General features: G+C 52.3%; 1 protein-coding gene across 5 annotated transcripts in view; it reads left to right on the top strand.

Annotated features, from left to right (window-relative positions):
* Nucleotides 1-13,652, top strand: part of HAAO (3-hydroxyanthranilate 3,4-dioxygenase) — a 28,809-nt gene that overhangs the window by 10,232 nt on the left and 4,925 nt on the right. For 3 of the 5 annotated variants that reach the window (XM_081833464.1, XM_081833462.1, XM_081833463.1), the window contains 3 exons: nt 9,955-10,033; nt 12,193-12,276; nt 12,588-12,694. In XM_081833464.1, the coding sequence (XP_081689590.1) occupies nt 9,977-10,033; nt 12,193-12,276; nt 12,588-12,694 (248 nt within the window). In that variant the 5' untranslated portion in view covers nt 9,955-9,976. Of the gene's footprint in view, nt 1-6,456; nt 6,887-9,954; nt 10,034-12,192; nt 12,277-12,587; nt 12,695-13,652 lie in introns of those variants that run through there. The other 2 variants (XM_081833461.1, XM_081833460.1) reach the window with 1 other exon arrangement.

The following is a 13,652-nucleotide window of genomic DNA, read 5'->3' as shown; positions in this document are numbered from 1 at the left end:
ATTAGGCAGAAGAATATTCCCAGAATGCAGGACAAAGGGAGATGGGGAAAAGAAAGGAAAGTTCAATGACATGCAGATAAGATCTAAAAATTCTAGCATTCATCAAAAAAAAATTTTAGAAGATGATAATAGAGAGAATAGACAAGAAACAATTTTTTTAAGTTTTTTTATTGTATTTTTTTTTAAAGATTTTATTTATTTATTTGACAGAGAGAGACACAGCGAGAGAGGGAACACAAGCGGGGGAGTGGGATAGGGAGAAGCAGGCTTCCCGCCGAGCAGGAAGCCTGATGTGGGGCTCGATCCCAGGACTCTGGGATCATGACCTGAGCCGAAGGCAGACGCCTAACGACTGAGCCACCCAGCCGCCCCTTATTGTATTTTTTTAAGATTTTATTTATTTATTTGACAGAGAGACAGTGAGAGAGGGAACACAAGCAGGGGGAGTGGGATAGGGAGAAGCAGGCTTCCCGCCGAGCAGGGAGCCCGATGTGGGTGGGGTTCGATCCCAGGACCTGAGCCGAAGGCAGATGCTTAACGACTGAGCCACCCAGGCACCCTGAGAAACAATTTTTTTATAAAAGCCAAGAATTTCCCAGATCTGAAGAAAGACACCACACACACACACACACACACACACACACACACGAACACACAAAGAATAATTCCCCAAAAATATATGGAATATAAGAAGTAATTGCAAGTTAATACATTAGGGAAACATACGAAGACATCTAAGTATGGCCTGTATAAAATTTTTAAATAATAATCTAAACAAAATCAACATGGAAGTTGCCAGTAGGGAATTCCAGAAGAAAGTTAAAGCTTGCCCAGATTCCTTTCTTCTTGCCTTAGGTTCTAGGGGTGGATACAGATGCTGTTTAACAATACACATTATTAGAAATCTACAAATTTAAATAAATGCATGTATTTAAAGAATAACCCCTAAATACGTGGGAATAGAATATAGAAGGAGAAATGGATCAAAGAAAATGTAATCAAAAGCCAGGTGTAATGGACATGGCTAGCTACCTCCCAAGCATCATTTCCTACATCCCAGTCATGAGCCAGAATTTTGTGTAAGGATCTGGCCACAGACTTCAGGGGAAACCGACTCCACCTCCAGCTTCAAGTACAAATCTTAATTTGACTTAATCAGAGTAGCCCACTCCCTTTGCCCCAATGACTGGTTCAGATGTGGTCATGTGAGCCTTAGATTGCCGGTTCTCACCTGGGGGCAATTTTGACCCCCAGAGACATTGGGCAATGTCTAGAGACATTTTTGATTGTCCCAACTGGAGAAGAGCTCTGGCATCTAGGGGAGAGAAACCATGGATGTGCTAAACATCCTACAACGCAAAGGACAGCCCCCCACAAAAATCATTCAACCCAAAATGTCAGTGGTGCCAAGGTCAGGAACCCCTAGTCTAAAGGAAAAGCTATGGATACTTTACATCCCTTGATCCCTCAAAGAAGCAGCCTTGGGATAAAACTGATGCTGAAGATAGCACATCTGAAGGATGGAAAGAATCGGGGTCCATAATGACATCGCTGGTCACAAGCTCATTCTCCCACTGGGTATCCAGTTACACAAGCCTTTAACTTTCTGTTGGTTAAGCCACTGTCTAACTGGGGTTTCTGTTACTTGCAGCCAGGAGCATCCTGATAAACTAGGAAAAAAAGAGAGAGGGAGGGGCACCTGGGTGGCTCAGTCGTTAAGCGTCGGCCTTCGGCTCAGGTCATGATCCCAGGGTTCTGGGATCGAGCCCCACATCGGGCTCCCTGCTCAGCGGGAAGCCTGCTTCTCCCTATCCCACTCCCCCTGCTTGTGTTCCCTCTCTTGCTATGTCTCTCTCTGTCAAATAAATAAATAAAATCTTTAAAAAGAAAAAAAAAGAAAGAAAGAAAGAGAGAGGGAAAAAAAGAAAAAACGAGGAGGGATGTGTGTAGACAGAATAATGCCCCACTCTCCCATCCATTCTCCCTTCCAAAGACCTCCACGTCCTAATCCCCAGAATCTGTGACTATCATTCTACATGATGAAAAGGACTTGTGCAGGTGTGATTATACTAAGGGGTTAGAGATGGAGGGATTATCCTGCGTTATCTGAGAGGGTCCAATGTAATCATCAAGGTTCTTATAAGGGAAAGAGGGAGGCAGGAGAGAGGTGTGACAAGGAGTACAGAGGATGGAGTGATGCCCTTTAGCAATGAAGGAAGGGCCTTGAGCCAAGGAATGCAGGTGGCTTCTAGAAGCTGGGAAAGGCAAGGAAAACAGGTTCTTTCCTCGAGCCCCCAGAAAAAAATACAGGTCTGACAATAGTTTGATTTTAGCCCACAAGACCCATTCAGACTTCGGATGTACAGAACTGTAAGATAATAAATGTGTGTCATTGTAAGCCCCGCTAGGTTTGTAGTAATTTGTTTTAGCAGCAAGTGGAAACTAACACAGCATGGCAATTAGAAAACAGAAAATAAGATGTCAGGAGTATGTACAAACCTAGCAATAATTACACAAACATGGAAGACTTGATCTCCTTTTCCTAACAGAGGCTCTCAGACTGGAGATTTTTAAACTCCAGTTATGTGCCATGGGGGCAGAAACACACTCACCTTTGATGGGACGAATGGCAAAGTCACACTGCAAGGCGTATGGATTCGAGACGGGAAGGAGTTATTTTGGCATTTTTTTTTAAGATTGATTTATTTATTTATGTATTTATTTATTGGACACAGAGAGACAGCTAGAGAGGGAATACAAGCAGGGGGAGTGGGAGAGGGAGAAGCAGGCTCCTGGCTGAGCAGGGAGCCCGATGCGGGGCTCAATCCCAGGACCCTGGGATCATGACCTGAGCCAAAGGCAGACGCTTAACGACTGAGCCACCCAGGCACCCCTTAAGATTGTATTTTTAAGTAATCTCTACACATGGGGCACAGACTCACAACCCTGAAATCAAGAGTCGTATGCTCTACTGACTGAGCCAGCCATGAGCCCCGTGGCATCTTTTTGATCAATTTACAATACCTGGGGGGGCACCTGGGTGGCTCAGTTGTTAGGCATCTGCCTTTGGCTCGGGTCCTGGTCCCAGGGTCCTGGGATCGAGCCCTGCACAGGGCTCCCTGCTCAGCAGGAAGCCTGCTTCTCCCTCTCCCACTCCCCCTGCTAGTGTTCCCTCTCTCGCTGTCTCTCTCTATCAAATAAATAAATAAAATATTTACAAAAAAATAAACTTACAATACCTGGGAAATACACAAACACACAAAGGTATAGCAATATCAGTGTCAGACAAAGCTGAAGTCAAGGTGAAAAGAAACTAAGAAGAAATAGCTCATATTGATTAAGAATCACTACAAGAAGGTAAAATAGTCGAGGCTTTTTACATCTAACAATGTAGATTCAAAATATGTAAAGTAAAATCTGCTCAAAGAATAAGGAGAAACTGACCAAAAACTACAGTGGAGACTCCAACATATTTCTCTCAGAAACCAAAATATTAAGTCGTTTTTTTTTTTTAAAGATTTTATTTATTTATTTGACAGAGAGCGACACAGGGAGAGAGGGAACACAAGCAGGGGGAGTGGGAGAGGGAGAAGCAGGCTTTCTGCGGAGCAGGGAGCCCGATATGGGGCTTGATCCCAGGACCCTGGGACCATGACCTGAGCCAAAGGCAGACGCTTAATGACTGAGCCATCCAAGCGCCCCTATTAAGTTGTTTTTAAAAATAAGGATAATGATGGGGCACCTGGGTGGCTCAGTTGGTTAAGCAACCAACTCTTGATTTTGGCTCAGATCATGATCTCAGGGTCATGAGACTGAGCCCTTCCTTGGGCTTCATGCTGGGCATGGAGACTGCTTAAGATTCTCTCTCTCCCTCTCCCTCTGTACCCGCCACCCTGCTCAGTCGCTCTCTCTCTCAAATAATAATAATGATGATGATGATGATGATGATGATTTGGGTGACACTGCAGGTTGATCTAACAGAAACATTTAGAACTGCATTCTAAGAGAATATACATTCACAAAGTCGATCACAGGCTAAGCTGCAAAGGAAATATTAACATATCCCTCCACCCAAAAATAATACTCAGAGCATCTTCACTCCCGATAGTGCAATAAAATTAGAAATGAAAAACAGAGTGATAGCCAAACAACAGCAAAAAAGACCAACAACAAAAATAAACCAACCATAGGTCTAGAAATTTCAAAACAGACTTCTAAATAAGTCAAGAGATAACAGGCCCAAAGCACAGATTTCCAAGTAACCAATACCATTCATAACCCAGCCCTCTTATTCATCTAAAGCTATCAGTTCTTAAATACTTGCTGAATTACATGAAAGTGTGGGAAAGTGGGAGAGTCAGGGAGGCAAAGACAGACCCAGAAGCTCAGGGAAAGGGATTGGCTGAAGCAACTGGTTCTGTCTATGGAGAGATGGTAGGGATCTGACAGTTATCACCATTCAGGTTCACCAAAGCCTCGAAGCATCTACGGAACTCAGCGACTTGGAGAGGGAGTCACTGCCATCCAAGGGAGGCCAGAGCAAGGCACCAGGTTCTAAGGAGCTCTGATCCTAGGGCAGATGCTGTTTGCCTCTGATTCCACAGTGTTAACGAGCTCCTGTGTGCAGAGAGCAGAGGTGGCTACTGCAAGGAGGTACTGGAAAGAGCCCACAGCTCCACATGTAGGAGGATTCCAGCTGGCTGTGACTAGACAATGCCAAAACACTGGGATAAAATGGGAACTGTCATTTTTCTGAATACTGGAGTCAAAAGGTACCCGACACTCAAACCAGGAAGACTGCCAATTGCACACATGTGATTTTTTTATCTAAACGGTACAAGCCAGAGAGCAGAGTTGACAGTGACCAGACAGCAGATTATTTAGCCTGTGTTTAGGGTTCTTTTGGATAAGTCAGACCCAGAACATTCTACTTGTGGTCTCAATGATTCACGTTATTTGACTGCATACATTAAAATACAGGGTCGGGGCGCCTGGGTGGCTCAGTCGTTAAGCGTCTGCCTTCGGCTCAGGTCATGATCCCAGAGTCCTGGGCTCGAGCTCCGCATCGGGCTCCCTGCTCCGCAGGAAGCCTGCTTCTCCCTCTCCCACTCCCTCTGCTTGTGTTCCCTCTCTCGCTGTGTCTCTCTCTGTCAAATAAATAGATAAAATCTTTAAAATAAAATAATATACAGGGTAACTGTCCTTTCCTTTGTACTATGTAACAGAACATCTGTTCTGTTAATTCATTCATGCCTTTATCCACCCACCTACCCATCCATCCAGGTAACAAACACCCAAAACAAACCTAATCTATCAGGGATCCTCGTTGCTTCACCAGTTTCTGTTTACCTCTCCTCTGGATTACTTACAGAGACAAAGAATATGGTTTGAGTTCTTTGGGTGCCAAGCAATATTCCAGAAAGAAATGCTCAGCAAAAAAGTTCTAAATAATAACTACAAAGAAAACAAAGGGCCAGTGAAAGGGGGGATAGAGATGGGGATGGAGAGGAAACAGGAGGGTCCTCCTAGCAGAGGTGGGTGGCAATCTTCTGCCTCTCTGACTGGGTTCTGACTTGCGCAGGGTTGGGGGGGGGCGGGTCTGTGTGTGGGAAGGTGCTGAGAAAACCAGCCCACCCCAGGCTGCAGGAAAGGGGCAAGGGGGGCTGGGAGGGCAGGAGCTGGAGGAGCTGAATTTCTTAAACTCTGTAGTCTGGATTCCGGCGTCAGAGCCTGAGCTGTTTTCCTTCTCCCCACCCCACCCTCCTCTAACACACGCACATTTTTCCTAAAAATTCTAAGTCCGGAAGGAAGAAAAGAAAAGAGGTGTCGTGTTGTCTTGCCCTGCTCCTCGTCCCCACCCGGTTTTCCGATTTCACAATCGCCCCCCCCTCCCCGCCGCCCCCAGGGTAACCGGGCTGGAAGCCTGGGCACAGGTTTGTCCGCCCACCCCACCCCAGGACCCCGAGATTCCCGAGGGCTGGGACACCGAGTGCCCGGTTCTTCGTCGGTAAAACTCTCACCGAAGTGTCGTGTGACTTGAGTATGTCCCTAAGACACGTCAGGAGCTCAGACAGTGCCGGGCGCTTCGTCGGTGCTCTGTCTGCCACCTGCAAATGTAGGCGAGGGCCAGGGATCCCTCGTGGCGCTGCCGGTCCCCTCGCCGCTCCCCTCGCCGCTCTCACCCAGCCTGAGGCTGAGCCAGGAGAGCGGCACTCGCTAAACCTGGGGACTCCGGCCTGACCACCGTCCTCGTCCGCGGATGGGCACTGACAGCCATCGGAGGCCTATGGTGGCCGCTGTGCAACCCTGGGATGGCTGTGTAGACATTCCCATTTCTCAGATGAGAAACCGAGGCTTCCGTCCAGGGCCAGCACCTCCGTACTCGCGTGCTCGGATTTCCAAGCCCGCCTTCCTCCCGTCGTAGTCTGTCTTCCGGGGCCTCCGCGGGGTCCAGGCGCAAAGTCTGGGGACAGGGGACCGCGCATGTTCGCGGGGAGCCCCGGCACGTGAGGGGGGCTGAGCCCGAACCCGGCGGAAAGCAGGGGCGCCCCCATCCGGCGCCCCGCTTCCTCCGCGCAGAGGCCGCGGGGCTGGGCGGGGGCAGCCCGGGGCGGCGCGGGGGACGGGCGGGCCCGGGACCAAAGTCCGGCAAGGGCTACCGTCGTGGGGGCGGCGCGGGGGGCATTGCCCCGCCCTTTGGCCCCCCGGTCGCCGATTCGCGAGGCGGCCAGTGGGCGGCTGGGCGGAGCCGCACCCCTCGGACACCCGCCGGGGCACCTGGCTCCAGAGTGGGCTCCCGGGCTGCCATGGCGCGTCCCGTGAAGGTGAAGACCTGGTTGGAGGAGAACCGAGCCTCCTTCCTGCCCCCGGTCTGCAACAAGCTCCTGTGAGTCCCAGGCACGCCGCCCTCCTCCTGCCCTCTGTCCCCACCTCCCGTCCCCCGTCCGCACCCCTCACCCCTCACCCTCCAGCCCCCAGCTCCTTGACCCAGGAGCCTGCAGAAAGGGGCTGCCATCCTCTTGTGCCTTCGGCGGGGGATGGGGAGGGCAAGCTGTTCCGGGTTCCCCCACCCTCATCTGTTCCTCTTTCTGATGACTGTGCCCTGGAGATTGTGACCTTGACTTCTGAAGATGGCTGGGTGACTGAGACTAGGAGAGATGCAGATGGCAGGTCACCGACCTGTCCCCAGGGCTTAGAAATAGCTCTCCAACCCCCCAGTGACAGAAGTCTGGGGAGGGTGGTTTTTCCGATGTCCCAGAATTGCAGTAGAACCTGCAGCCAGAGGGCAAGTGGAGGATCAGCTCCTGTAGGAAGATCTTGATGTAGTGCTCTCCCCAGGCTCCTCCTCGCAGGCATACACACTCCCACCAGGCCGTCCCTGGCCACCTCTGCCCACAGCACCCAGCAGGGCCGGTGGTGGTCCACAGCAGTCTTTCTCCAGCAGACCTGGGCCCTCCCCTGTGGCCCCTTCACCTCCCTCCCCTGCCCTGGGCCCCATGGCCAGGCCTGGTGTGCTCCCCAGCTCCTGGCTCACATTGCCAGGTCTGCAGAACATCCCCAACGGCCCGGCACCCCAAACCACACAGCTGCATTGGCACACCTCGCCAGAGGCCGTGCCCAGGGTTGTTACACCCCCTCACCTAGTCCTCACACTAGCTCCTGGAGGGGGATTCTAATGAGTGACTCTCCCAGGGTCCCACAGCTAGTATGGGCCCCGGGCCAGACTCCAGCCCATGGAAGAGCTTGACTCCCAAGTCCACACTCTTGGTCACCGTGTAGCATCACCACCGGCTCACAGCCAACCGCCCCCCACCCCCACCCCGGGGCCTCGTGTCTTCTACCACTGTTGTGGCCCTCACCCCTTTCCTCCACTTCATCCCTGTGCACCCCCCAGGGTGCCCCAACAGTGTCTCGCATCTCTCTGCTCCTCTCCAGCCCTCTGGCCACAGCTCTGGGGCCACCCTTGTCACCTCCAGCCTGAGTGGTGCAGGCTGCCCCTGCCTCCAGGCACCCCCCACCCAGGCCTCCGGCCAGGCCCCAGTATTAAGCATCACAAAATGCAGGCGCTGCCTTTATTCGTTCAGCAGGTGTTCACTGAGCACTCAGTATGTGCCAGGCACTGTTCTGGGCACTGCAGATGCAACAGACAACAAACTGACGGTCACTTCCTTGGGGCGCTGACATTTGGGTGAGAGGAAGCGGCCAACACGTACAAACAGACAAGGGCTGGAGGCAGGCCGGCATAATGGGCCACAGGGTGGGACAGAGCTGCGGCCCCCCACCCCATGTTGGCTGGGGCTGTCAGGGAGAGTCTGCCCCAGGCCTCTCCTAGCTCCTGGTGGCTTGGTGGCGATCTTGGCCTCCCTTGGCTTCTGCTGCATCACCCTGATCTCTGTCCTCATCTTCACAGGGCACTCTCCCCATCGATGTGTCTGTGTCTAAATTCCCCCCTCCTTTTTTTTAAAAAAAGAATTTTATTTATTATTTGAGAGAGAGAACACGAGTGGCGGGGGGGCGGCAGGGAGAAGCAGACTCTTTTGAGCAGGGAGCCCAATGCGGGGCTCCATCCCAGGACCCCAGGATCATGACCTGAGCCAAAGGCAGACGCTTACTGACTGGGCCACCCAGGTGCCCCTAAATTTCCCCTTTTAATAAGGATTAGGGGCTCAGCCTACTCTAGTGTGACCTCACTGTGGCTTAACCAGTTACATCTGCAATGACCCTATTTCCAAATTGGGTCACATTCCTAGGTCTGGGGGTAGGACTTCAACATAGGAATTTGGGGGTGAGGGGGCCATATGACACTGCGGTGGGGAGGGGTGAGCAGAGGAGGGATATGATCTGGCTGATGGGTGGAAATAGTTCTTGAGTGGGCTCATTCCATATGTATCTAAATTATATCCCAGGAAAGTTGATTTAAAAAAAAAAACTGGGGCTCCTGGGTGGCTCAGTCGTTAAGTGTCTGCCTTCAGCTCAGGTCATGATCCCAGGGTCCTGGGGTCGAGCTCCGTATTGGGCTCCCTGCTCGGCAGGAAGCCTGCTTCTCCCTCTCCCATTCCCCCTGCTTGTGTTCCCTCTCTCGCTGTGTCTCTCTCTGTCAAATAAATAAAATCTTAAAAAAAAACAAAACTTTGAGGCACCTGACTGGCTCAGTTAGAAGAGCATGTGACTCTTGATCTCAGGGTCTTGAGTTCGAGCCCCACATTGGGTGCAGAGATTACTTAAATAAAACTTAAAAGAAAAAGAAAAACTTTCCTAGGCTCCCTGGCACCCTTCAGGCCAAGACCAAACTCCTTGGCTGAGTTCCTGAAGCCTGGGGTGACCTCGTTCCACCTTCTCACCATTGCTCCCCAAGACCACTCCCACTCCCACACCACCAGGACCCCCAGTGCTTCCAGCCTCAGGGGCTCTGCATCCAGCTTTCCCCTCCACTTCCTTCCCCAGGTGTCTCACAGCTTCAAGCCAGCAGTTTGCAGGGAGCAGAGTCTCCCAGTCAGACGGCTTGGGAGAGGCGGTCAGATAAAGGCCATCTTACCCCTCCGCTGCCTCTAGCCCAGGAAGTGGTGCCTACAGTTTGCTCTCCTGTAACTGGAGGTCTTGAGCGAGGCCCGGGATCCTGGGTGATGAAGCGGTAGATCTGCCACCACACTGCTCCCCACTACTGGGTCAGAGGATGTCGGGGACACACACACAAATCCCCTGAGACACAGATACAGAAAGGCGCACGTACACATACAGTCTCAGGCGCACACACACACTTGGAGGAGCATAGCCATACTGAGATGAGAAGGGAGGGGACAAATGTCAGAGACTATAGGGACAATGTTATAGAAATAGCCTTGTCACCTCTCCCAGGTGTACCCAGGCTCCTTCCAGGCCCCCCACGGGCCCCTGCACCCCTCCTGTCCTGTTCCACAAGCTGGTTCAGGACCTCCTTCCCCTTGTCCATTGCAGGCACCAGAAGCAGCTCAAAGTCATGTTCGTCGGGGGCCCCAACGTCAGGAAGGACTACCACATCGAGGAGGGTGAGGAGGTAGGCCTGCTACTGCCCCCTTCTTTAATAGCCCTGGAGGAGGGGGACACTTCCCAAGCAAGAGCCAGAGCCAGTGGACAGGAGGGGTGGGGGGTGGTCAGGTGGCTGATGGATGAAGGGGGCGCTACTGAAATCCCAGGGCAGAATGGCTGGGCACACAGTGACAGCCCCATCCTCCAGCTCTGCTGCGGGAGCCCCAGGAAAGAGCCCAGGCTCTGTGGGTGTGAGAGGGTGGCTCGAGCCGCTGGGTGTCACCCCCTGGCCATCCATGTGCCAGGTGCGACGCCCTGGTGCCCTCCCCCTCGAATCTGAATATGGAAGACTGGCCTCCCAAATGAGACCCAAATGCTGACAGGGACCTGGGTGCTCCACTCTGGTCCTAGGAGCTGAGTTCTCTGGAAAGGGTTGGGGCTGGGAGGTCCCCTCCTTATCTGGAGGGCCCAAGACATACGAGTTCCTGGGGGCTGTTTAACGGAGGGGGAGGGCGGGTGGGGGGAATTTGCCCCGAATACCCTTTTGTACCTTGAATTTTGAACTGTGTTTCTGTACTACCTACCTACCCCAAGATAAATAAACAAAAGTAGAATTAAAAAGAAAAAGATGGGCCCTCCTGAGGGAGGGACACAGGTGGGTTTCCAGCTTTCAGGATCTCTGGTGACGAAAGAAGAGTAGACGGAACCGACACCCATCACCGTGGGGGGGCCTGACACAGGGGTTCAAGGTCCAGAGTCCAGCTTGGTCACCAGCCTCCACCCCCAGCCCTGGCCTCCCAGCCACAGCCAGGGACTGGAGGGAGCACAGGAGAATCATTCACTCAACAAATATTTACAGAGCACCTAGTGGGCGGGGCGGGCAGGGGAGTGAGGACCCCGGGCCAGCAGGGAAAAGCCTCCCAGAGCAGGCCAGCTAACCCCTCACGTCTCCCAGCCACCCACTTCTCACCACACCTCATGGGAGACCGTTTTCCTCTGTGGCAAAAATCAACAGGAATAGCCAAAGCTGCCGAGAGAAGACAGGGAGACAGGGTTGGATTGGGAGTGGCCACCGCACCGTGCGGTAGACTAGACCGGTTGCGGGTTTCTCTGCTTGCCTCAGGCAGCCTTAGGCCCCTCCACTTGCCTTCCCAAGGCTTCCACTCTGTTAGCCCTGGTGTCAGTACCCACCTTTCCCGTCTCACTCCCTCTTGCCTTCCCTTGCCCCCGACCGCCTCTGCCCCACACCCCACTTTTGGGCCTCCCCAAGCTGCTCTGGTAGTGTGGATGGGTGTCCACTGAGGGGTCCAGGCCAAGCAGTGACTCAGCTGAGTGGCTGACGGATGAGGAGGGCTGGCCTGAGTAGGCGGCCCCTCTCAGGAGGGACACTCAGGTGGCTGGGAGGAACTCGGCTAGAAGTGGGTTTGTGCCAGCTTGTTCTCATCCTGGGGTCGGGGAGAGTACCAGCCACAGGCCCTGGGAGGCCACAGAGCTGAGGGTCAGCCTCCTCTCTGTGCCTGCTGTCCTTCCCCAGGCTGTGCTATAGGAGCTGTCCAGGTTCCTCCCTGGTGAGAGAAAAGGCATCACTGAGCCCAATAGTCATCCTTGCTGAGCTCGGGCTTCTGCAACAGCCCTTCGGGTTCCCCAGCTCCACCACCCACCACACAGTACTCCATTTACCCGACTCCTTCTCTTGGGGTGCACAGATGCAAGGGGACCTGGGCTGGGAGTCAGCCAGACTTGGGCTGAAGGCTCTGCCTCTTACTACCGTGGGGTCTCAGGCAGGTCACATCATGCCACCTCTCTGAGCCTGTTTCCATGCAGCGCATGGGGACACTGGCCCCTGCCTGGGGGAAGGAGTCAATATGTATAGAGTGTGCGTGTGCACAGAGCTGGGGGCAGAGAAGAGGCTTAATACACACTGGCTCTCTGGACCGCCCCCACCCCTGTAAGGCCTTGGAGCCCAGATTCGGTTTAACATCCGCCTGAGCTGATACAATTCGTCTTGTGGCCCCAGCACTCCGGTCTGTAGCATGTCAGGGGAGACTGGGGCCTCAGAGCAGGAGTGACAGAACTGCTTATACAGGCCTTCAGGAAATTTCTCAGGTGTCCGGGTCAGAACTCAGGCCAAGGACCTGGAAGAGGGAGGGGGCAGGGGCTGAGCCTGTCTGCCCTCCTGTCCCACAGGTGTTTTACCAGCTAGAGGGCGACATGGTTCTCCAAGTCCTGGAGCGAGGGAAACACCGGGCCGTGACCATTCGGCAGGGAGAGGTGAGCCTGGGCCCCAGGGCATAGGAAGGTGAAGGACCAAAGAGCAGGAACCCATGGTCCACTCATGCTGGCTTTGGTTGGAGTGTGTCCTCCCTGGCTTGTCCTGTCTCCCTTCCTGGCCCTTGGGCACTTCCTCCTGTGAGCTGCCCATCCTCACAAGGCCTGACATTTCCTCTGCTTCCGGGCTAGAGGCTAGCAGAGAGGGGGGCTGCCGGACCCCGTGGGCCGGCTGGGGAGGCCAGGACACTGCGGGCACCCAGGTCCCTGGAGGGCATTGCAGGCTGGCTAGCACCTTGTCTCCACCACTGCAGATATTCCTCCTGCCCGCTGGGGTACCCCACTCTCCACAGAGGTTTGCCAACACCATGGGACTGGTCATCGAACGGAGGCGGCTGAAAACGGAGCTAGATGGGCTCAGGTAAATGGGCCTTGTCCGGACATCCGGGGAAGAGACAGGGGGCAAGCAGCCGCAAGTGTGGACTTTACAGATAAGAAGACTGGGCACAGGGAGGTTGAGTTTGCTAGAAGGCAGCCGAGCTGGCGCTGTAGAGAAATAGGAAATTAGGGTCAGGATGGTCTAGATAGGAGTGTGAGTCAGCACCGAGGAGGGGACAAACACTGGTGCCACGTGGGGGGGCGGCGACTCTTTCCAGAGCTGAGCTCCCAGTGGGCTGCAATCTGTCACCCACTTATTATCTGATGCAGCCTGTGGCTCCGAGGGACACAGATTTTTCCAAAAGCGAAACTATTTTTTGTATTTTTTAATAAAATTAAAATTTCTCAACAAGTTCCTGAGATCAGGATACTTTGCCCCCATCTCCTGTTACAATGGATTATTTTTTAACGCTTCCCCTTTCTGTAATCAGCAAAGTCATACACGTTCAGTCTTGAAGTCAGGAAAAGTAAAAGAAAGCAAATAAAGTTAAAACTATGTCAGGAAGAGGGAAAATGTTATGGAATGTGAATGACGTCTCAATAAAATGAAATGAACAATAATAAAGAGAAAACCAAAAAAACCCTGTCATCTTACCAGTTAAACCTAACAAAGCTTATTAACCTTCCATCTTGCCTCTTTTCTGTGCATATCTACACCTTACAGCATTGAAGTCTTAGCAAACATGGGGTTGAATTTTGATTTTTTTTACTTAAAAAACTCCTGAGCATTCCTTATACTATTCAATGCTTTTCAAAAACACAATGATAATACTAACCTACTGTTGTAGAAACAGATGTCTGGCCTTCAATTCTAAAAGAAATCTTTCATATGGGGCTTTATGAAAGGAGTTTTTAGTGACAGTGGACAGTGTCCTCAATAACACTTTTTTTAATTTTATTTTTTTATTTATTAATTTATTTATTTTAGAGAGCGAGAGCTT

This window comes from Leptonychotes weddellii, chromosome 10 (assembly GCF_054177405.1).
Source record: "Leptonychotes weddellii isolate Sample4059 chromosome 10, ASM5417740v2, whole genome shotgun sequence".
Classification (NCBI taxonomy): domain Eukaryota; kingdom Metazoa; phylum Chordata; class Mammalia; order Carnivora; family Phocidae; genus Leptonychotes; species Leptonychotes weddellii.
The sequence above is the reverse complement of the archived record's forward strand: the minus strand, read 5'-3'. Positions and strand labels throughout refer to the sequence as shown.